Source organism: Camelus dromedarius, chromosome 16 (genome assembly GCF_036321535.1).
Source record: "Camelus dromedarius isolate mCamDro1 chromosome 16, mCamDro1.pat, whole genome shotgun sequence".
Classification (NCBI taxonomy): domain Eukaryota; kingdom Metazoa; phylum Chordata; class Mammalia; order Artiodactyla; family Camelidae; genus Camelus; species Camelus dromedarius.
In genome coordinates, this window is record NC_087451.1 from 37,378,138 (window position 1) to 37,403,124 (window position 24,987).

At 45.3% G+C, this 24,987-nt stretch overlaps 1 protein-coding gene across 2 annotated transcripts; it reads right to left on the minus strand.

The window, feature by feature from the left end:
* Positions 1–6,966: 6,966 nt before the first annotated feature.
* On the minus strand, positions 6,967–15,012 carry AMZ2 (archaelysin family metallopeptidase 2). 2 transcript variants are annotated; one of them, XM_010975973.3, is made up of 8 exons: positions 14,938–15,012; positions 13,946–14,038; positions 13,119–13,401; positions 12,628–12,801; positions 12,418–12,546; positions 9,830–9,993; positions 8,117–8,293; positions 6,967–7,218 (listed from the first exon to the last, which is right to left on the minus strand). In XM_010975973.3, exons 3-8 carry the CDS (start codon positions 13,399–13,401, stop codon positions 7,063–7,065), a joined length of 1,083 nt encoding a protein of 360 aa, XP_010974275.2. In that variant the 5' UTR covers positions 13,946–14,038; positions 14,938–15,012; the 3' UTR covers positions 6,967–7,062. The 2 variants fall into 2 exon arrangements, with proteins under 2 accessions (XP_010974275.2, XP_010974276.2); XM_010975974.3 differs by lacking the exons at positions 13,946–14,038; positions 14,938–15,012 and adding an exon at positions 13,771–13,923.
* Between the last annotated feature and the right edge of the window lie 9,975 nt (positions 15,013–24,987).

Genomic DNA, 24,987 nt, shown 5'->3' on the forward strand with positions numbered 1-24,987 from the left:
GGTATCTCACAACACCGTATCTAAGAAGGTTTTTCAGATACGGCTCACCAAAGGTTATGTTTAAATACAAATGGTGGCCATGAATTTATATTATTTATATATAACTTTCTAGCAACTCAAGAAAAGAACAAGCACGCTAACTACCCTAGCAACTTACTCCCCTACAATTCGCCCAAAGCTTCACCTCTTCTACAGCGAGGACTGCCATTGTAAGTCCCAACTTCACCTCGGATCGCCTGACCGTGTGACAGCAGCGGGGCCAACCGAGCTCTCCCAGTTAGCCTGTCCTCGGCAGAACTCTTGCTCGTCCTCCCCAAACTTGCTCCTCCACAAATCCTACCAGCCCTACTTTCTAAATATATCTAGAACCTGACTGCCTTTGCCAACTCCACCGGTACCCTGATCCAAGCCGATGTCTTCCTAGCTGGATTATTGCTATAATCTTCTAGCTCCTTTGCCCAATTTCACTCTTGCTATGCATCCACCCTAACCCACCCTGGCCTTCATTTTCCATACAGAAGCCTTGCAATAATCCTTTTAAAACCTAAAATCCTTCCTATGGCTCTCCATGCACGGCCTGGGGCTAGTATTTTCCGCCTTGCTCTTGCTACTCTAACTGCACTGGCTTTCTTGTTGTTCCTTGAAATCACAAGCCTCGGGCCTTGGCATCTGTGGTTCCCTTTACCTGGTCCGCCCTTTCCTTAGATGTACACATGATACAGGACCCTTCATTTGGTCCCCACCCCCCGACCCACCTTGAGGAGGCATGCCTGACTATCCTATTCAAAACAGCGCTTGTCAAACTACCCAATCGAAAAATGGGCAGAAGAGCTAAACAGACATTTCTCCAAAGAAGACACCCAGATGGCCAACATGAAAAGATGCTCCACATCACTAATTATCTGAGAAATGCAAATCAAAACCACAATGAGGTCATCACCTCACATGGGTCAGAGTGGTCACCACCAAAAAGTCTATAAATAATAAATGCAGGAGAGGGAGGGGAGAAAAGTGAGCCCTCCTACACTGCTGGTGGGAATGTAATTTGCTGCAGCCACTGTGGAGAACAGCATGGAGGTTCCTTAAAAAACTAAAGACAGAGTTGCCATATGACCCAGTAATCTCACTCCTGGGCATATATCTGGGAAATACAACTTTAATAATTCAAAAAGATACATGCACCCTAATTTTCCTAACAGCACTATTTAGAATTGTCAAGACAGAAGCAACCTAATTGTGCATTGACAGATGAATGGATAAAGATGTGGTAAACATATACAATGGAATGCGACTCAGCCATAGAAAAGAATGAAATACTGACATCTGCAGCAACATGGATGGACCCAGAGATTATCACACTAAATAAAGTCAGAAAGAGAAAGATAAGTATCATATGATATCACTTATATGTGAAATCTGAAAAAATGATACAAAATGAACTTACAAAACAGAAACAGACTCACAGACACAGAAAACAATCTTATGATTACCAAAGGGGAAGTGGGGAGAGATAAATTAGGGGTTTAGGATTAACAGATACACACTACCATATGTAAAACAGATAAACAAAAACCTACTGGATAGCACAGAAAGCTATATTCAACATCTTGTAATAACCTATAATGGAAAAAGAACCTGGAAAAGAATACACACGTATGTATAACTGAATCACTTTGCGTACACCTGAAACATTGAAAATCAACTACACGTCAATAAAAAATTAAAGATTTTTTAAAATTTCAAAAAGAACTTGTTTCTATCCCTTTACTCTGGTGTTATGTGATAAAAGTATTTGTTCACTCATTTATTATCTGTCTCTTCCACCAGTGCATTCGGGTAGCAGTTTTCTGTTCGCTGCTATATTCCCAAGGCTTTGAGCACAGAGTAGGTGGTGCTCCAAAAATACTGCTGAATGAATGAATTAATGAGTTCCTCGTTTCTCATGGACTTTTTTTTTTTGAGGTATAGTCAGTTTACAGTGTTGTGTCAGTTTCCAGTGCAGAGCACAATTTTTCAGTTACACCTGAACATACATATATTCACTGTCGCATTCTTTTTCACCGTGAGCTACCACAAGATCTTGTATATATTTCCCTGTGCTCTAGAGTATAATCTTGTTTATCTATTTCTCATGGACTTTTTCATGAGAAAAAATTGGTATCTATTTACGATTACAGCTCAAGAGTCGGGTGCTTCTATGAAGCAGCTGGATGGCCATGGGACACTGAAAGCATTGTGCTCAAAATCTGCTCATCCAATATCTGAGATGGGTTTCAAAGTGTCCCGCGGTAGAGGCCTACGTGGGCGGGTCCACTGTGAGGAAGAAAGCACAAATCCAAGGGAAATTAAACGAAAGCGTAACTACCACTAGGTTAGACACGCAGTCCTCTGTATCTGCTGGTTCCACATCTGTGGATCCAACCAAACGAGGATCGAAAATATTCGGAACAAAAATTCCGAAGGTGCCAAAAAGCCAAACTGGACTTCCCACACGCCTGGCAACCACTTACATAGCACTTACCTTGTAGTTACAACTATTCCTATTGTATTAGATGTTACAAGCAATTCTAGGGATGATTTCAGGTGTACTGGAGAATGTGCACAGGTAGTCTACAGATACTACAGCATTTTATATAAGGGACCTGCGCATCCATGGATTTGGGTATGGGGTGGGGAGAACAGGGGAGTCCTGGAACCAGTCCCCCTGCAGATACAGAGAGAGAGTTGTATGCAACCAGGGGGATGTGAGTTTTAACACATTGCTGGTGCAGAATTTATTTTAACTTAACCTATTTTCCAGTAGACTTTTTTTTTCATGATGCTTTTTTTTTCTTTTAATGGCTCGACTATAGCAAGTGCTTTTCCGGATACTGAATCTCTCTCTTTTTTCTTTTGTTGGTAAAGCAAAGTACTGTGATTTCTCTGACTTTGAGCAACTCCAGATGGCCCCACTTAAATAGAAAAGAGGTAGAAGGAAAGTTTAATCTTATAGCCTCTTCTGTAAACAATCTGAAAAAAATCAGTTAGGTCTCTGGCATGAGGCATTTTACTTCTTATGAGGTCACATGGCACAGTGAAAACAAAGCAGAACTTGAAATTAGGGAGATCTGGTCCCATTTTTGCCACTGGGATAACTACACACAAGTTTCCTTAGCTACTTGTTTCCACATTATTAACATTCCACAACCCTGCTTTCCAAAAGTGCAAATACATTCAAAGGACGCACCAGACCCTTGGCCATAGAGGAGAGGCTAAAAAAACCATCTGCCATGGAGAGTAACAGCAAGATTCAAAAGCAAATCGGTACCAGGTCCAGAGGCCCTTACACTGCTCACAATCTTTCAGCCTGAGTGTGAACACTCACTGTCCCAAATGTCAGGAGATCCTAAATGACCTTTTCCTTTCAAAATCCTTACTCTCCTATTAATTCAACTTCATAGGTGCAGCTTTCCATGCAGACTAGAAACTGGTGCTAATTGAGAGCCGCAATGTCCAATTACTGTCAGCCCAGGAGCCACCCAGAGCTGTTGAGCACTGGAAATGGGACCAGCAGGAACTGAGATGTAATGTCAGAGTAAAACACGCTGAAATCTAAAGGCTTAGTGCGAAAAAAAAATATTGTAAAGTGAGATAAATCGGACAGAGAAAGGCAAATACTGTGCGGTATCACATCTATGTGGAATCTAAAAGAGCAGAACTAATAAAAACAGAGATGAGAACGGTGGTTATCAGGGGCTGGGGGCGGGAGAACAGGAGAGAGACTGTTTAAGGGTTCAAACTCGCAACTGTAGATAAATAAGTCCTGGAATGATCCAGCGCACAGCATAGAGGTAACGGACAATACTGCATTAGAAACCTTAAACTTGCTAAGAGACTAGATCTTACACACACACACACGAATGTCAACTATCTCAGTAAATTTTATATTGATTACATGTTGATAATACTTTGGATGTATTGGATTAAATGAAATAGCTGATTAAATTAATTTCATCTGCTTCTTTTTGCCTGCGCTAACCTGGCTACTAGAGACATTACAACTACACAAGCGGCTCCGGTTATACTGGACGGTGCTGCGCCAGACCAGCAATCAGAACTGAGTCAGTGACTACGATCCAGACGCCAACAAGACAAGCCTTTTGCACGCTCGACTCGACTCCAGAACGGATTGCACTCACGCTCTTTGCCGAGCCCCGCCTAGGCCGGGCCCACGTGGCTGCGGCGCGGGGCTCCTCTGGCGGGTCGCGCGGTCCGGCCGCGGAGGAGGGGGGAGCGGTGAGGGTGGGTGGCGGGGAGAACGCGCTGCGCTCGGCGGCCCCGGGCGCGCGGGGAAGCCCCGGGCGGAAGCTGCTGGGCCGCGGCGCCCGCTTCCTGCCGGGGAGGGGCCGGGCCGGGCCGCGCCGCGCCGGGTCTCCGCCGGCGGCCGAGGGGGGCGCCCGGCCTCGCGGCCCCACTGCCACAGGGCCGGCGTCGGGGGAGCTTGTGCTGCCGGGCGCCCGCGGCTCCGGGTCCCCCGGGCCCCCCTTGCCACGGGCTCCTGTATAACCCTCACTACGAAGTCTTTAAGGCCTGGAACATTAGCACTTAACCCCTCCCTCGACCAGAGAGACACGACTAATTCCGTGGGCGCCAACGGGAACGCTTCAGATTCACTTTTTTTCTAGAGTGGTGGTTAGACCGTGGAAAAAATCCTTCTCTTTACCCTCAGATACCTAGTTCGTTCAGCATTTGCAGAGCAAAACCTGCCTAGATTTCTGTTGGTGGCTAAGTGAAAATAAGTGGTTAAGTGAAAATAAATCATTTTTTAAAGCTACAAAGATTTGTGCTCGTTTCGGCAGCACATATACTAAAAAAAATAAATAAATAAAAAATAAAATAAATACCTATAGCACATATAGTTGCCTTGAACAAGTTATATTTTTTAACTTAACCCCAAGAAATTTTCCAACAGCAAGTACAACGCAATAATTAATCATACACAACACTTAAGTGATGACTGCCTGTTACAGAAAACTTAAGCTTATCCGACTTTTAACAAGAGTGAAGTATTTGTTTCAATAGACCTCTTCCTGGTCTCACAATGCAGAGTAGATACAAATGGACTTACAGCTTGACCAAATAACTTTAACCCCCAATTTACACACTTGGCCAAATCTGAGTTCTTTTAGGTTTGTAACTAACGCTGACCTACAGGTCTAAAACTGTGTTCACCCTGTAGGAACATGAAATAAAACTAAACAGACTGGAGAATGGTTAAAAGTACGTTACTCAGGAAGGAAATGAAGCCCATAACAGAATCCATAAAAAGTCCACGCTACACTGGGTTCTCTTTTCAGTATTAGGAAGACCAAGTGTCCCCTATTAGTTTTAATGGCAAAACACCGTTTTCTAAATGACTTCAAAAGGTTTCATCAAGTAGGAAAGAGTGAATGTAAGGGAGACGTTGATTCAGTTATAAAATACGCTTTAAATCATACTGCATAAATAGTAACAGTTGAAGAATTTAGGCATCAAAGTTTTAAAAAAAAATTACCTTTAGTTTCACCTCCACAGTTAAACAGGAAGTGGGAAGTGCTTTCTGCTCAGCATTTGGTCAAGTGATCCCCTCTAGTTTCTAGATTTCCAGGATACATCGATCTGTCAGGTCTGAGGTTTTCAACCTCTTCCCCACCGTGGAAATCCAGCCAATGGTCACAGCCTGACAGGCCATCGTGGGCATTATTCGCACATCCAGAGATTAACCCCATCACACACCATCCCCTGCTCAAGTTAACACTTAAGGCAAAGGAGTGAGTTATTACTGTAGGGAGAAAACACCTGCTTAAACCTATATTAAAAGTGCAATACTCACAAATGTAATGACCATTATGTAATAGGGAAGAACACATCTAACTCCATACTGGATCTTTTCTTTTACTTTAACCTTTGTATTCTATTGCTTTTGCTACAATTTAAGACTGTTGCCTATAACCTGAAATGTACAGGATAGTCCATTTTCAAGGCTGTGACCTTTAAAAGCGTAACACTTTTCCATTCAGAGATAAAAGTTGCAGAACAGTAACATTTGTCTTGTTGGAGGTTTACAGGAACACCATGACCTGACCTACCTGGACAGTTGCAAGACCAAAGGATTCTGACACCAAAGTTTGCACCAACCACCCCCACCTCCTCCCCTTTTAGTATAAAAGAAGTCTGAGTTCTAACTCAGGTAAGATGGTTCTTTGGGACACTACTCTACCATCTTCTTAGCCTGCTGGCTATTCCTTGCCCCAACTACTAGTCTCTCGATTTACTGGCCTGTCATGCAGTGAGCAGTATGAACTTGGACTTGGTAACAATTACAACAGATTATTTGCAAGACTCCTCATAAAGGATTATGTTAAAGCTGAGAATTGCAATGTACCCACCACAAAGGTTGGTGCAGTTCAAGTACCACTGTCATTTTCACTTGTAAGTAAGAGTGAGAGGAGGTCACATTTTAAGCTGCTAAAAACTGAAGTGAGTTATTACTTCTTTCAGGATGAGCTAACAATTAAAAAAAAAAAAAAAAAAGGAGGTAAGGCAGCCCAAAGGGTGGAAAAGCTTGCAGAAAAGCAGGAGGGATGTGAAGGGAGAAAATGACTTGGTCGGGTCAACAGACAGGGAAAGGCGGGGAAGCACCTCTTTCTAAAAACTGAACCAGAAATCACCCCCTGGGAATTATGTTCCTTGGAAATCCTTTCTTAGGGCATATACAACTATTTTTAAAGGGTTTGTTTACTTACTAGTTACTGCTGGTCCTAGCTCCCTCATGAGACATAAACACATGTGAAGAATGGAAATGATGAGCTAGCCGTCCCAAACCAGGCTACTGAGACAGACGAGAAAGTTTCCAGTTTTTATCAGTCAAAATGAGCCTCATTTCAAAGTTCAGCTGCTTTAAAAAAAAAAAAAAAAAAAGTTCCACTCTGTTACTTTGACACAGTGCAGAGTCAATAGAACAGTTTATTCCAATGAAGTACTCCACCCAAATGACTGCATAATGTGCAAGTATTTATTTTTATTACTCCTATCGGAAGGTACTTATTTTTGGAGAATGGCCAGGCATTTTGTGATCCATTCTTTCCATTCCTTAAAGGCTTCCACAGGTTTTGGCAAGTTCACATTATCCTCACGACTGTGTTTTGGAGTAACTCCAGGTGTGTCAGTGGACTCATCATCAATCCACCTCACCAGCGCCTTGAGAAACAGAAAACAGACTCGTTATTTTAACACATCACAGCACAACTGTTTCAGGCAAAGAGAAAACATTGGCTCCTAAATCAACTTAATCTAAACTAGTGACTTATGTTGCCCCATGAAGATGTTCCATCTGATAAAGATGGTGACATAAAAAAACATGTGATGCCAGGCTGAGTGGAAGGGCGCGCACCGAGAACGCCAATGCCAACCCTGAATACAAATTACAGTTACACATGTGCACAGGAGAAAAGATTAGAAAGAATTACACTGATCCTCAGTTTTGTTCTTTTTTTTACAGTGGGGAGATAATTACTCTCTTTTCTCAACTTGCTGAGTGTTCCACAAGGCATTACTCTGTGCTGTTAACGTGATGTGTATGTCTCTACACCAGTTACGTGTACACATAGGTGTGGTGAAGACACACGTGTAGATGTGAATTGTAGTCACACCCACAAGTAGGAGCATGACGTGTACTGACACGTTCGTGGGCTTATGTGGACACACGTACATTCATTCACACACACACTTGAGATTAGGTACTTTCCTTCCTCCTTAAAATCATCCCTTCCTCCTAATGAGTATCGTATGGTTTTTCAGCTTGAACTCTGCCACACTTACCGATACTCTGCTCTGCAAAGTCAAGCTCTCTGGCCCCAAATGAGCGGGAAATACAGAAACCTCTTCCACTGTTTCTCATTGAACTCTAAGTGTAAGGCACTCAGAGGCAAGTCAAAGTCTTTAAGAAAGTTACGTCTTTGCAATTTTTTTAAACCACAGCTTCCTGCGTACCTTTGCACTCATCTCCTCCCATAAATCACCTCCAGAGAAGCGCCTGATAGAAAATGGTAGTTTGCTTGCTTATAACCACTTCCCCTTTTGACTCCCCCCCATTTACTTTGTATCTTTCTTGAATGCTGAAGCCGACAGCACTCTGCAACTTGCGTAAACAGATGGGGCAAAGGTTGAGGGGGCGCCGGTCAGCTTCTTCCAAGTGGTTGGAGCCCTGCATGAGGCATGCAAGCCACTGGCAGTGTCGAAGTCCAAAGATATGTCCGATCTCATGGGTCAAAGTCTGCAAGACATTCACATGGAGGCTTACAGCACCGTCATCAGCAGCAATGAGTTACACCCCTGCTTTCCCTTGCTTTTCTAAGAAACAAATTTATAGGAATCAGCTTCTTTACCATCATCACTAAAACCTCAATCTGCCCAGACTTAGTCCCTATCTTCCCTAAATGCCTTATTGCCTTCCTCTCTGTACTTAATTACTTCCCCTAGACCAGGGTTCCTCAACCTTGACACCACTGATGTGTTGGGTGGGATCATTCCTTGGGCTGGGCAGGGAGGGTGGGGAGGGGGAACGGGGGGGCCTGTCCTGTGCACTGCAGGAGGCTGGGTGAGGAGGGGGAGGGGTGCAGGGGGGGCCTGTCCTGTGCACTGCAGGTGGCTGGGTGAGGAGGGGGGCAGGGGGCCCTGTCCTGTGCACTGCAGGCAGCTTAGCAGCATCCCTGGCCTCTACCCACTAGATGCCAGTAGCACCCCTTCCCCAACTGTGGCAACCAACAGTGTCTCTAGACATTGCCAAATACTCCATGGGTGGCAAAACCACCCCTGGTTGAGAGCCACTGCTCCAGACCAATGGGGTACTTGCTAAAATTTAGATTCTGAGGCCCTTCCTCCAAGATGCCGAGTCAGCAGGTTGCTGGGGTGGGGGTGGGTGTTGATCTGCACATGACAAGCACAGCCCGTGATGCTGAGGCAGGGAACATACAGTTGACCCTTGAACAAAGAGGGAGTTGGGGTGCTGACTCCCCAGTCAAAAATCTGCTGGAACTCTACAGTCAGCCCTCTGCATCCGCAGTCCTGCATCCCGGACCCCAGCCAAACTCGGCTCCTGTGGTACGGCAGCACCTGCTGAGTACCTATTGGTATTTAGTGGAAACACACACACACACACACACACACACGCGGACCCGTACAGTGCAGAGCCGTGTTGCTCAAGGGTCAGCTGTACTTTGGAAATACTGTTCCATTGGGTGTGGTTCCCAAACCCCAAAAAACAGGACTGGTGAAGGCTGAAAAGCCTTTGCCTCTGGCCACGAAGAAAGGAGAACATGAGGAGACAGGCTTTCCACAGAGCGGGGGGGGGGGGGGAGACATTAGGAACCACCAGTGGGACGACTGCCGTAGAAGGTGGCCTGCTGCCCGAGAGGAGGCCCATTCTCCTCAAGAAGCCAGAGAGCAGGGGCCCCGAGGCCCCGGGGAGGCAGCTTTTCTCAATGACCACGGCAGCTTGAAAAAGTAGGTTCACTACTCATGCCAGAATTCTGGAACTAACAGTGAGGATGTGGATACAGCCAAGTCTGCCTGGAACTAACAGGACAAAGAAACGTGGCACAAATATTGTAAATTTCAGTATTAAGATATCCATTTAAATTGTTTTAATTGATAACTTCACTCAAGCAATATCCACCAAAAGTGTAAAAACGATACAAACTCGTTGATTCTATTACCTGAAGGATTGCTGATAAATAAATTCAAGGAATTAAGATCTCTTTAAAAAAAAAAAACCTCCTCCTGTTGGACTTGGATTGTTTGAACAACTCACCTTACAGGACCGAAGCAGCAAAACACTAGTCACTTCGGGAATGTAATAGTTATCAAAAACCGAATAGTCACTTGAAGATTTCTTCTGCAGCTTCTTCACTTTGCCTTCGTAGTGTGAGCTGTAAAAATCACTGCCATACCTGGCAAAGCTGAATATTCCCACACCTACAAAAAGGGGACAAGCAACGAGAGAGTAAGATTCCAGAAGGAAAGACCGAGAGAGCCTGCTAGGGACCTGGCCAGTGGGTGCACATCTGTACTAGTGAGTGCGCGCGGGCTCATGGGCTTAAGGTTCGCCAAGACAAAGAGGACTTTTTACCCCAGATTTCCCGATCAAAATCTGCTACCCAATTTGCTCTGCCCTGTAAAACTCAATGGTCTTGAGGTCAAATTCTTGAGAAACTGGAAGTTCCAGAGAACTTTTTTCCCCATAAAAGAAGTCTTTTTCTTAAACAGTCCAATCAAGTACTCCAGAAGGAGGAATGGCAGAATGATCACATGACCCACAGGCACTCACGATTTCACTCGTTCTGGACACAATAAACATCCCCCATGCCACGTGTGTCGGTGAGGGCTCCATGTCTCCCTCACGTCATGCCACAGAGGAAGACTGCCCGGCCACTGCCCTGGATGCCTCGGCAAACACATTTGGACCAGGCCTTCAGACAGAAGAACCTATTCCGTCCTACCCCTCTTTAAACACAGCACAACTCTACAGCGTGGCTGGTTCCACGTGCCCAGAACAGACACCCTTGTGTCTGACCTCCTGTGACACTTGAGCTTGTTTCAGCCATCTCTGCATATACGGAGAACAGAGTCTGATGCACAGCTCATTCTAAAGGGGGCTGACGGCTTTATGACTTGACTTGTTGACATCATCCCTTTCCCTGATGCCTCTCTTAGAGTTGTTATTCAAAAGTAATACGGGCTTTTTTGTTAAGGAAATGAATTCACAGTAAGTCTGCCCAATCTAATTCCATGCAAAAAGAAGGCTCCTCACTGCACTTTGGTGTTTGAAATTTAGGGGAAGAAAGCATTCTGGAATCTAAGAAAAAACTAAATCTATTCGTGTTACATGTGGTCTCCTCTGACCAAACCAGCATAGGCGTATTTCACTGTAATTCCTTTAGCAAGAACATTGTTTCCTTCTAATAGTCCAACAAATAGATTATTTCCTTTAGTAATTAAGTACTTCTCCATCTTAAAATACCAGTCTTTATAAACTTGGAGGGCAGAGTGACTTGCAGTAAGATACGGTCCCACTGCACGGCAGGTCAACCCTGTCTCTTCCTACATCTTCTTTGATGTCATGCGATGTTTAAGACATTTACTGAAAAAAAAAATTAAAGTACAAACATTTGGGGGGAATGCTTCCTGATCTCCTTAAATACATAAGACAAATTAGCTAACAATATCTAAATAAATGCATTGTTTAAAACATATTTTAATGCTTCCATCTCAGGTTAATAATAAAAGGGGAAAGAAAGATTTAGCTCATACAAGTTCATTTCTGAAAGCGCGTGCAAAAAAATCAGGAAGACAGCAGTGACCTAAGTCTCTACGAGTGTATTGACAGGGTCGTGGGGAAGGGGGCTGTAAGAATATAAATGGAGAAATGAGGATGAAGGGGTAGGTGGGAAAAAGAGGCTCTGTAGTGCCCTGTGCCTCCACCTCTGATGAACGGGGAAGAGATGTATTTAACAGGAAGAAATACTCGTCAGTGAGGGCTCCCCACCGCCAATAAACCCTGAGGCCAATGTAACATCCAGACAGTCTGTAAACTCTGTACTCATGAAGTTCAGTGCCTGGTAATTACTCTCACCCCCAGAATGCTAACGGACAACCACTCTCCTTAGTTCACTGGACTTTTCCCCTTCTAATCTGTCTTAGATCCTTGGAGGATGGAAGCAGAAAAATAAAAGCAAAAATGGAGGGGAAAAGAGAAGCAGAGAGAAGGCAAAAAAGAAAAAAAATAAAAATAGGCAAAAACATGATTCGCTTCCAGATCGTCTCCCACCCCCAGTGTTACTATACAGGGTTCCCGATGAGTCAGTTTATTTTCTCTCAAATCAAAAACTGAAATTGACTTTTCAAAAAAACAGAAAGTAACAAAATGTTATAAGACACAAGCTACGCCATCAATGCATGAAGACTACCAAAAGAGTTGAAAGACAATTAGCAAGATTTTCACTTACATTAATGATAACTCAAATACCATTTCTTAATCCACCTTGCCACTGAATTACTCACATTTACCATCTGTGGTGCTGAATGCCTATATACGTGCCAGGCATATACACACGCTTTTAATGCATCACCATTTTCATTTAAATTATCTCAAAATGACACCGTGAAAGAGGTATTATTCGCTTCAAGGTTGTGCAGGCAGCCGACGGCCCACCTGGAGAGGAACCCAGATCATCAGACTCTACCAACAGCGCGCTTCCCACTACAGCACGGCCCGCACGAGAAATACCACAGTCTTAAGTATCAAAATTATAACTGGTTGGAAGTTTTTTCCCCTCTTTCAACATCTTCAAATATTCTCAAATTGGGGAAGTTTCTACCAACAACGTCAAAAAGGAATACCATCCGTCAAAGAGGCCTGTCCAAAGACAAAATTCCAGGAGTCTCTTGGGTAAAGATCGATCATCGTTATTCCCACAACACAGAAAGCATCTTCAGGTTTCCTCTTCTTTAAGAATTTCAGGATCTGCCCTATTTAAAAAGAAATGTATGTATGAGACATACACACACACACATATTACTCAATTCCAACGGTACAGCTGTCTGAATCACCTGCGTGAATCTGCAGGTTCTGCGTGCTATCGTTGATTCTAAAGGAGCACCTCGTTGCAGAGACGGGAACCGGTTCCAGGAGTTTGACTCTCAGGCCATAGAAAAACGCTTCGCAGTAGCCCTTGAGCCATCTCAAATATTCTTCACTGATACTTCTGGTGTTTCCTAGAGACCCTATGATGTGCAAGAAAATTTAAGACCAATTTTAAGATGATCAAAATATTCAGTCTTTACTACCTCTGTCTCTAATAAGAAATTTGGAATTAGAAACAAACGAACTCTAAATTTTCAATACACTTTTATCATTCATGGATGTGAATACGAGTTAGAAAGAAATATAACAACCTCTTTCAAGGCAGCTTGGCTACAAATCGTCCACCACTGGAGTGAATGTCAAAAATGATGATAAAAACTGCCTGCTTGAATGAGATCAACAACCCACACTCTCCCTGGCAAAACCAAACCAAATCTAACGTATTATCGATATATACCAATGCACTGTATATAAATACTGCATTTCTCTGGAGAAGGTGTCTTTCTGTAAGGATCACTGAAAAACTCTTCAAAGTCTTGGGGAGCCTCAGGATGGGAGTTTATCCAATCTGATTGTGAATGCAAAGTAATGGGTCCAAAGAGATCACTGTCTGGCCGGAAGGCTTCGTTCATCAAACGGCGCTGCCCAGCATCTAACTTCTCATACTGTGACGCAAGCGCTGGGTTCTTTGAGATGAGAGCTGTTTTTAGTGTCTGTTCAGAGTGCCGTACTGTTTGCATCTACCACAAAGACACAAGTAGTCAAATATAAATGCATATCCGTGCTCGTGACTTTAACCCACCTGTCCTCCAATTACATTTCTTATTTCTCTCTAGAATGGAATGACTAATGGATTGCTAATGCCTTGGAGTGACCACATCAAATTACTGTCTGCTTTCCCCATTTCTAATCAATTTCTTGGGGAGGGTAATCTGAAAGAGTGAAAAGAAAATCATGAAATTCCTTCCTCCATCTTTTAGGGAAACTGCTCCCATTATAAAAACTAGTAACCATAAGACATGACCTGATTTCCCATTTCCTTCTGTCATCTGGGTTAATAAGAACAATATTACGAACTGACTCATTACAGCCACATGAAAAATACTCACCCTTTCCAGTGTGACTCAAAGATGTTCACGACAAAAAAAGAGAACTAATGTAAGTCCTGCCATGTCTGTAATTTAACTGCAGGCTGATACTATACCTCAGCCACTGAAGTTTACGGTCTCAAAGTCATGTCACCCTGGGGAAGACATCCAGTGACTAATCAAAAGCCACACTCACAGTGACATGCCTCTTCCATTCACACCATGGTCCTATGTAGAGATTTAATCCTTCCGTCTGAATGGGTCCAACAGCTTTCCACCATAAGGCTTTCTGAGTTAGGAAAGGAAAAAAACTGGTCATCACTGTCTGGGACCTATCGTATTTTCTAATTATCTAGGTTTTTCCAGTTTAATGACAGACGATTGAAGGGAAATTTTAAGCTAACGGCTGTTCTGGCTGGATATCTGAATTCTGGGATTCCAGAGTGTGGAAGAAATTCCAAAACAAAGATCTCTAGCTGTCAAAACTCTCATGAGCATAGAATCTTCCTCACTGCTCCACAACTGGGCTGAAATGTGACTTCTACAGGACAAAATGTCAAGCAGGATGTGCCCTCCTGTATTTCTACCTACATTTAGGGAAAGGGAGGTTCCCACTGAAGCTTTTGCTTCACGAGGACAGGCATGTCTGGGCCTGGTCGGGAACGTGTTGTGCGGCTGCCTTAACCCTAACAGTAAAAAGGCAGCGTGAAAGGTCAGGAGGCCTCCTCCAACCTCCCAGGTCTCCTCTAGGTTGAGACGTGCGGGAGAAGATGGAACCACGGGAAGCATGACAAGGTCGCTTCAGGGGGATGGAGGCCTGCAATGCCGTCAGTACTCAAACCAGCACGTCTCGAGCAAACCGGGACAAGATGGTCACACCGACTGGTCGCCTATGGCGACTCGCAGCTTGGGCTCAGGCCCGTGCAAGCGCGACCCGGCCCCCAGGTGGCAGGTGGAGAGGGGGATCCCCGCCGGGGACTCTCGCTTCGTCTTTTCTCCCCAAGGAAGACCGGGCCTCGCTCCCTGGAGACACCCCCGCCCCCGCTGTCCTCCCCGCTTCCGCCGCGGCTGCTCCTCCCACATCCTCATCCCTCCCCACAGCCCGAGACGGTCCCCATGCTCTACAAGCAGGCTGCCCCGCCAGGAAGCCCCAGCCCGGCTCTGACGGTTCCGCCGCACTTTCCTCACCACGCCAGGTGTCAACGCCGCCGGCCCGCCTCCCGCGGCGGCCCTGCGCGCCTGCTCAACGCGCGCTGCGTCTTGCCACGCCCCTTCGCGCAACGCCCCGCCCCACCGTGTCACGCACGGCTCCTCCGAGCCCCGCCCCTTTGCGCCCGCCACGCCCCGCCACGCCCCCACGCCCCAAGCCCAGCCCCGCCGCGCGAGGCCATCTGGGCCCGTGTACCCTCGGGCCGAGAAGGGTCACGAGGGGGCGACGAGGCGCCGAAGTCAGCCCCGGCACTCGCCTTTTCCCGCCTCGCCCTCGCAGGGGCGCCGCCTCCGGTCTCTCCGGGGCCGCTCTCCAGCCGCGCCAGGTCACGGGGAAGCTGGGGCGAGGCGGCCCCGCTGCTGCCTCGGGCCACGCCCTCTTTTGCCGGGTTTGCTTGTTTGTGAATGTGCTCAGCGGGTCGTGGGTTTGAGAAGCGCCCTCGACGTGACTAGTGTAAGCAGCTGGCTCGGAAATAAGTCAGCTGCGGCCGCAAGTTGACGCACGGCCTCGGCTCGCACTCCCCGGTGCCGTCACCCGCTGTACTTTCCCTTTATCTGGTTGCAGCCTGTGCAGCCGCCCGGGCTCGGGGAAGTGCCGAGTGGTGGGCTGCGCGGAGGCGGTGTCCGGTGCAGATGTCACCGGCAGGATATCTCTTCTTCCAGGGATGCGTCCCTTGGTGTCTCACCGGTGCTGAAAATGCCAAAATGCGTGTGCAAGAGAGAGGCTGGGAAGTAGAAAAGGGCTCGGCCTCCTTAGAGGATCTCAATTTCGTAAACGTTGAGTTTTTCAGGTCAGTGATCAACACAGCCTCTTGTTTGTGCCCCTCCCCCGCTCTTGACATCTCAAAATTCATTCTTTGACCATAGTGCCCATATCCACCCTTACCTGAACCCGTTCTTCAATAAAATGTGTTCATACCATGCCTATTTTCAGAGTTTCAAACTGAGGACAATGGTGCATCCTTCTTACCATACCTGAGAACTAGTGGGCTTTCTTGGATGTTGTGCCTTGTACTGAGTGCCTACCTCCGGATATCCTGAGGTAGCACAGAATCTAAGATCATGGTCTGTGTTTGAACCCTAGAACCCCTAATTGTTAGCGCGTGCCCTGTGTCTGTTATTTAACCTCTTAGGTACCTCTTCCCTAGTTTGTACAACAGAGATCCTAATAGCACAGATCTTACAGAGTTTTAGGCATCAAATGAGTTACGTTGGATGTTTTGCCTGTTGATTCAATGGCCTCCTGACAACCTGAGAGGTCTCTTTAGCTCAGTGTCACCTCTTCCATAAAATTCTCCATAACCCCAACCCCACCCAAGACAAAACTCCCTCTTCTGCAATGCTCATCCATCTCCTTGTTCTTACTGCTGTGAGATGCTGGAAGGTAAAGACTTTCACTTAGGGTATCTGGAACATAAAGGTATTCATTCAATCACTTGTATTCATTAACAAGAATTTTTCATTTTGCATTTAAACTGTTTAAATTCATCTTCTGGGAGGGCAGGAACTTTGCAATTGCCCCCAAATCTTAGAAGGATACCACATTTCTGCACAGTCTCAAAGTATTTAAATATTTATTTTTTTTAAAGCCTAGGACCTTGTGGTTTTTTAAGCTTTTTTTTTTTTAAGAATAAAAAGATATTTTCTATTACCAAGGATGCCAGAATAATAGGTGGTGTGGAGAAAAAGTCTGTATGATAAGAGGAACAAGTAAGAGCTGACAACGTTAAATCTGGGATAGGATTCTAAGATTTTTTTTTGCCTGTTAACTCGTATGCAGTTCCAGAATGAACCATAGTATATCTACGTTTCTAAGAGAAATACAGTTTCTCATTTTTAGAAATGAATGTGTATGCCAATCATCCAGGTTGTTCAAAAATAAAATTTGTAATGAAATTAGAAGGCTACGGAATGGGGGAAAGACATGCAAAATATATGACAGACGAAAAGAATTTTAATGGCTTTTACAAATCAATAACAAGAGATGCCTACACTATTGATGGGAATGTGCAGCCCCAATGGAAAACAGTATGGAGAGCCCTTAAAAACTAAAAATAGAATTACCATATGATCCACTAATCCCACTCCTGGGTATATATCTGGAGAAAATTCTAATTTGAAAAGACACATACACTCCAGTGTTGGAAGCAGCACTGTTTACAATAGCCCAGACGAGGAAGCAACCTAAATATCCATCAACAGATGGTTGGATAAAGAAGATAGATAGACAGACACACACACACACATATACATATACAATAGAATATTACTCAGCCATTAAAAAGAATGAAATATATTGCCATTTGCAGCAACATGGATGGGCCTAGAAATTATCGTATTAAGTGAAGTAAGAGAAAAACAAATATTATATGGTATCACTTACATGTGAAATCTAAAAAAAAGGATACAAATGAACTTTTTACAAACCAGAAATATACTCAACTTTTCCTTCATGTTTTTCCATCTATCACACTGTAGTACTCTTCTGAAGTTTTCATCAACTATTTTTTCTTTTGAATATATATTCAAACATTCTGTTCTTCAATAACCCAAAGCCCTTTCTTGTTCTGATTGTTTATTTTGCACCTTTTTTTTCACTTCATGGGTAAAAGGCCTTCTCTTACCTCTCTACAGATATTAACTGTATCACTTTTGAAGTTTTGTTCTGCTGTTTCCTGAATGTAGATCTTTTGCTTTTATGTTAGAACTTTCCACAAACATCTGGTGATCCTTGGCTATCTGTTAAGATTTTATCATACAAAAAGCTGGTTGATGGTTTTGTGGGGATGAAAGCAGCTTATTCACTGAAGTTTCACAGATGTGAGCTGGCAGAGAACCAGCTGATTCACTAAGGGGAGATCCCCCAGTGTCTGAACCTGCGACAATCCTGTTTTTCCCAAGGAAGGATCCTTTCGTAACTGACTGCCAGTGTTCTAGAAGCAGGGCATTGTAAGCCTAGGAGTCCCACTAATGAGAGTTCCCTTTATGTGCAGCTTCTGAATCCTTAACCCCTTTGTTTTCAGTCTTAGGTCTTAACTGCCCAGAATGACTCTCAAGTCTCACAGTCAACCCATTTTTAACATGAGAATATGCTAAGAGGGTGAAGAGGTTTCAGTCATTCACCCACTAGTATGAATTCATTCCTGCTCACTTTGCTTTTCCTCTAGTCCTTGTCTGATATCAACTGCTCTGAGGAAATGGAAGTCCAGTTGATCAGGAAATGAGGAAATGTGGGAACTTTGAGGTCGCAGAGTCCCTCAGCAGGAGATCAACTCAGAACAGATAAGGCAGACTGGGGAGGGTGCTGTAATCCAGGGCACTGGGAACTGGATGACACAAGGGAGGTGGAAAGATGGAAAAAAAAGTTAACCTAGGTTTAGATTGTGCTCAGAGCCCGGGCTCTAAGGGTAGAGCAGAAGCTGACTTGTTTTCTCCCTCCTGCACTGCAAAGACCTGCACTCAAAGACCCAGAGCTCAGGTACAGTCACGGCTGGACAGCACTGACTCTGCAAGTGAACCTGAGGACCCAGTCACCCAGGGAAAGACGGTTTCCAGGGAAACACATCCTGCATCCAAAACACCCAGCTTATAAATGATCTTTTGGACCCTGTCCCGCTTGCAAACTGAAGCTTGATTTGCCTGTAACAGGCCAGCTCCGGCAGTGCCAAGGGAGAGAGGCCATTAGCAGAAATGAGAAGCAAGAAATCTTTTAGTCCATTAGGTTGAAAGGGGATTTTTCTATCTTTGATTATTTATGATTTGTGACTTCAGTTACTGTTTCCTGGAACAAACAAAATGTAACAGTCCTACTTCAGCTTCCTCACGAGCAAATAGATGCCTATCATCAATTATGCTGCAAACTGCTAAGCAGTCTGTCCTCAAGGCCTTTGGCGCTTGCTGTGGCCTCTTTTCATAGTTCTTTGATGTTTTGTCAGGCAAGTTATTTTCTGTGCCTCAGACAGTTTCCAAAAGCTGCTGCAGTCTGGTGTGTGTGTGTGCGCCCGTGCACACGTGCATATATATATATATATATATACACACACATATGTGTGTTTCTATTTTGCAAATGAATATAGTAAACTCAGTGACATGAGCAAAAGCAGACTTTGCTTCTTACTTTAAGAAGGTCACTCCCTGAAAAATAGGAATTGGGGACCTCAAGGTTCTCCTGTGGCATCATTGAGGACTACTTGGGTGGCACCTAAGAAAGTCAGCAGGAAGTGGGGAGGGAAGGCCGGATAGAGTGAGCTCGGGGACCCCTGGAGGATGCTGTGATCCCCCTGCTAACTGCCCCAGCTTCTGCTGAAGGATAACATGGTCATGCATGTGGTCTCCGCACTGTCGCTGCATCTGAATTTACAGTTTTTCTTTCACGTTCCCCTTTTGCAGTCGCCAAGAAGACGGGGGGAGGGGATAAATGAGACGCAAGTGAAAGAGGAAGTGTCTCAGCACGAATGAAACATAAAACAGCCCACTCGATCCATGACCTCAATGGAAATACAGAAGACTGCCTCTGCGGCCTTTTAGACTTTCTCGGGGAAGGGACAGCTGCTGCCCAGAAGCAACCAGCTTCCCTCTGGCCAGGTCATCATGGTCACCTGCCTGGAGGTGGAAGGAACTTGTGAGGGGAGGGTAGTCGGATGCGCCCAAGGCAGGGAAGGCCTCCTTGCCTTTGGGTGGCCCTCAAGGCCTCTTCCGCAAGCTGGAATGCACTTAGCTTCCCATGGAGATACCCAGACTGTGTTCAGAGCAGGTGTCATCCAAGGGGGCCACCCTGGGACCATGAGCCCAGTTCACTTTCCAAGTCAGGCAGCAGCTCCCCAGTGAACACCTGTGGGGGCAGCTGGTGCTGACTGAGGGACAGGGAGGGACTGACAGCCCTCTGAAGGAGAGGACAGGCTTGAAGGCAGATGACAGAGGGCAAAGGATAAAGCAAGGGTGGTGCAGAAGAGACAGGAAAGAGCGCGTGGGCAGAGGTTAGAAAACACGTATTTCTTATGCAATGTAAAAATACATTTCTGCTGGTGTCCACGTATTGAGAGCCAGGACTGAGACATACTTACAATAGAAACATTCAGAAGGCCAGGAGAGTGGACAAAAAAATAAAAACACTCCCAGTCCTGCCCAGAAATAACCTGTATGAACAGGGGCTAAATGTTTCGACTTTTTCATAGCCTGCACTTTTTAACATAATCGTAATTTGACAGAACCTCGAAAATTATACACACTAAGTTTTCAACCTATCTCTTTCTTATTCCAGAAAGAATACTCAGCCTCTAAGGATGCACACTGATAATCTGGAAAACCTGAAAATGAATGATCATCATTTCAGTCAAGTAAATGAAGTTACAATCTCACAGTAAAATATTATGTGGTTGTTAAAAAGATTGATCTCATGCTGTTATTCACATGGAAGGATGTTGCCAAGATCTGGCTGAATTTTTTTTTAAAGTTTAAAAAATAGTATATATAACTTGAGCCCATTCATATAAAAACATGGGTGTATGTGCCTAGTTTTATATTTTTTAGAATTACTCATTTTGAGAAAACATTTTATGTACTGATTGATATAAAATATATCCATTATATAGTGAGTGAAGAGTTACAAAATGTATACATAATATACCATTTTGGAAGGTGACATTTCTAGGTACTGATTGGCATGTTATATATAGATATAATTTGTGACTATAAAAAAATACACAGTACACATATTAAATACAAAATTTACATATCCATTTTACATGTGCGTATAAAAACAAGCTTAGAAATGTATTCTGTGCTTTTTAAAAAGATAATTACTGTATTATATTTTAAACAATACTGTTATTTCTATTGGAGGGGAAGTAGTGTTTTGGGCTGAGTCTTGGAGGAGTTGGACTGGCCTGTGCAAGACAGTCCGGCTGGAAGGAACAGCACGTCCCCAAGGCACAAAGTCACAATAAAGCGGGGCACGTTTGTCGGCCTGTCATCCCTGGCATCTAACACCACGGCAGCTCCCTCCTTCTGAAATTTCGTCCTGGCTTTTCTGGGTCACTGTTCTCTCTGGGCTGCAGTGGCTCCGGTCAGGCAAGCAGACCCTGGGGGCCCTGAGGGAATGAGGACCGGGACAGCGACCTGGGCTGTGCTGGGCAGGGACTCCGTAGAGATTAAGAGGATGAAACCGACCTCGTTCGTATTCTCTTGGAGGCTCAGGTCCCGGCACCAGGGGAAAGAGAACTTAGAATCCATGGCACTGGACTTGGGTTCAAGTTGAAAGACCACCACGCCCTCAATGGCCCATCTCAGATGAGCTACTTCGCCTCCCTGAACCTCAGTGTTGTTATCCATAAAATGGGGCAATCACCACCTCTCCCCCGGAGGGTTGCTGAGAGCATTATAAATAAGCCTCAGAAAAAGCCCCTGATGGCTAGCCATTTTGTTTCCAAAAAAGCTGACTCCAGTAATAACAGCATGACAAAACCCCAGAGGCGAAAATGCAAAGCCCTGCTGTTTCCACAGGTCATTTTTTTGGCTAAAAAACCAGCCCTCACGACAAGCTCTTGTGATGGATCCTCGTGGTTGGACACGTCGGTCACCAGTTCTAATTATGGAAACGCTCTCTGACAAAACAGCCGGTTGACGTGAGTCACTGGGGTGGTTGGAGTCTCCAGGCCGAGAACTCTCCTGAGAATGGTTTGCAGAGATGTGTGTTGTCAGGAAGAGAAAGCAGTGACTGATAATCATTTTCACCCAGGAGGATTCGCCCACAGGCCAGACAGTCACGGGCTTGTCACACAGCAGGTGTTAAGAACTTGCCAGGGTCTCCTTCCTTTTAATTTTCTGCGTCAACTTCTTCTGGATTTTCGCCTGTTTGGTCTCTCCTTTGACAGACACACCTCTGCTGATTCAGGATCCGGCCTGGTAACCTGGGTGAAATGTTTCAAATGGCAATTCAAATAACTTCAGTCTGATTGTAAAACGCAGACGGGAGAAGAGTCTGCTTACTGTGGGCGGTGACAGAGTGGCTTCAGAAAGGGATCAGGCTCTTCTTGACGGGCAGGGTGTGAGAGGAGGCCATGACGTTGCTTTTCTTTCAAGGGTGAATATTTCTCCCTCCTGAATATTTGGATTTCTTATCTGGAGGCTTCCTCAGCTTGTTTTCTGAACAGTCAGCGTGTTTGATAATGTGGAAAGCCTCTCTCTGCAGGATTCCGTAGCGTGGCCGTTAGGGACACACACATGCAAGGCTGTCCCCAAGACTGGGCTGAATTTTTTTTCTTTTAAGTTTCAAAACAGTGTATATATAACTTGATCCTATTTATACAAAAACATGGGTGTGTACATGTGTTTCAAGAAGATGTTGGCCAAAAAAGAAGCAGACTCATGGATAGAGAGAACAAACCAGTGGTTACCAGTGGGGATGCAGGGTGCTTATGGGGATGGATGAGCGGAAGGTGTAAACTACTGGGTGTGAGATTGGCTCAGGGATGTATTGTACAACTTGAGGGTGGGTAACAGCCAATATTTGGTAATAACTGTAAATGGAGCACAACCTTTAAATATTGTATTAAAAAGTTAAAAATTAAAAAAATTTTTTGATTAAAAAAAAAAAGATGTTTGACAAAATGTTGCCTGACAATCATGGGAAGAAGCCACGGATTTGCATCCCAGTCTTGCTGCTTACCGGCGTGTGTGACCTGGGACAAGGGCTTACTAAACCTCCCTCTATTCCTTTGTCTCGGGAGCTGGGACCGCGACTTGGTGTGAGGATTCCGTGAAATACAGGACGCCCTGCGTCGTAAGTGCCGCTGATTATGATTCTGCCACCCTGAGACCTGGGAGAAATGGGTCCTGCCATTTGCTTAGTAGAGACCCAGAATGCGGTGGTTGCAGTAAAGCACGACTGACTGAGCTGGGTGTCCCCTGGGGGTGAGCCAGCACGTGGAGGATGGATCAGACTCCTGCTGCCTGAGTTCACAGAGAGGCTAGTGCAGAAAAAAAAAAAAAAAAAAAAACCAACTGCCATGTGGTGGCCGCCCTCACAGAGCCGAATACCTGTGTTCTGAGGTCAGCACATGCACGCCCTGCAGACAAGGGAAGCCAGATTCTAACAGTTTTTTTCTTGGTCAACCTGGGGGATTCGTTGGGTGATGCCAGTGGCCCCTGCCACTCAAAGCCACGGTGGGATCAGAGCTGTCCCAGACCTGGACATCCATGCTTCTGGACAACGTTAGAGAGAGCGACCAAAGCCCCGTTTTCTCTTTGACCCTCCTTTTTCTGCTGTTGACCAACCCCCTTTCGGACTGGCACATTCCTAGGATGTGTTACAAGAGAGGGTTTGAAGTGTTTTTGTAAATATGCTTTTCTTAATATTCTCCAATTACAATCCAGTCTTGCTGAAGGACCCCTTCTGACTTCTTAAGGTGACTCGACTTTGTTCTGATCCGGATGTGTTTTATACTTTCACTCTCCAAGTGGGGTTGCCAGATACGACGCAGGGGCCCCAGTTACATCTGAGTTTCAGATGAAACAATGAATCATTTTGTGTATGTGTGTGTGTATGAATATGTCCCATATGTTCTATGGGACCTACTTATATTAAAAAATGATGGGTTGTTTATCTGAAATTCTAATTAACTGGGCATCCTGTCTTTTTATTTGCTGAATCTGGCAACCCTAGCTCCAAGGGAAATCTTATTTCCCTGCTTCCAAATTCTTGGAGGGGATGGTGAGCTCATGGTTGCGGATATAACACATACGCAGCTCTGGGGAGGGAAGAGTGGTGATTCTTTAGGCACAAAGACACACTTCCACACAAACAGCAAGCATCTCCCCTTGCGAGGCTCAGCGCTGGGTGGCTTGGGGAGAGCAGAGCCTGGTAAGACCCAAGCCCTGCCCTGTAGAACACAGTGCAACTAACATAGAGGGAAACGGGGCAGAGCATGTGCCGTGCGGAGGGCTCCAAGCGCCCCACATTCAGGGGAGAGGGAGGTCACGTTTGCCAGGAGGGGTTGGATGAAGAAAGTCTCCTTCTCGGGGTGGCGTTTGGATGTGTCTTAAAAGCATCAGGTGGAAGAAGTGAGGAGTGCCTGCCCCTGGAGTGGAGAACGAGGCATGTTCCCCACCCAAAGGTGGCTTCCTTTGGGCAGAACACAGAAGACACCAAGTGGTAGAGAAGGGGGTGTAAGGCTGGGAAAAGTAGGTTCGATTCCATAAACACGCAAACAAAAACCAAACCAAAAAAAAAAAAAAAAAAACAGTCACCGAAACTTCTTCTGCATGCGTAATTTTCAAATACTGAAAATTTCTCCAGTATTCTCTTGAGAGAGGAGGTGGGGGCTGGTTATCCAGTTCCTCAAGGAAACGATTTTATCCCATCTTGAGTAAGTAACATTTCACCAACAGTTGCTGCCATCAGTTAACTCGATCTGGGGATCAAGGAAAGGGTAGGAGAGAGAATCAGGTCTATCCAAGCGACGCCTGGGCTGAGGCGGCCGTGGAAGGAGAAATATGGATGTCCTTCGTTGGACAGATTACATACAGTCCAGAGAGGTTGGCCAGGAAATGAATTTCTGAACAGCAAGTTGATTTCCCAGTTTTTCAATGAAAAGAATGAGAGTCCGGGGCTTCCCGACCTAGTTTGTTCATTGAACGCGTGGCCATTAACTTAGCAAGTGTATGACCTGGAAACTCCGATGGGACTCGGTTTTCTCATCTGTAATATGACAGCATGCCCCGCATTGCTATGTTTCTTTTCCAACCGACCCAAAGGAGAGCTCTTGGTGACAAAGGCCTGTGTGACAGGCCTGCTCAGAGGGCCCCACGACACCTGCAGTTCCCTTTGTCTTTTCTGGATAAGATAATTGGAGCTTAAGCAACTCCTGGGAGCCAGCCAGTATGAAGGGTGCTGAGGGGTAGGACCAGCCCTCCATCCGCTGAAGAATGAGGCTCCACCACATTACGGGCCTGCAGTGAGCCTGCCTCCAGGTATCCATGCCCTCCTGGTGTGCAGGGTTCTCATTCTTGAACCTGGGCTGGTTAAGACAG

Excerpts from the sequence above, each read along its gene's own strand:
- AMZ2 (XM_010975973.3), bottom strand. The coding sequence starts at position 13,401 with ATGCAAACAGTACGGCACTCTGAACAGACACTAAAAACAGCTCTCATC. Across the intron at positions 9,994-12,417 it reads ACAGGCCTCTTTGACGGATG|GTGTGGGAATATTCAGCTTT; the intron begins GTATTCCTTTTT and ends CCCTTTTTGTAG. Across the intron at positions 8,294-9,829 it reads TGCTGCTTCGGTCCTGTAAG|ACTTTGACCCATGAGATCGG; the intron begins GTGAGTTGTTCA and ends AATGTCTTGCAG.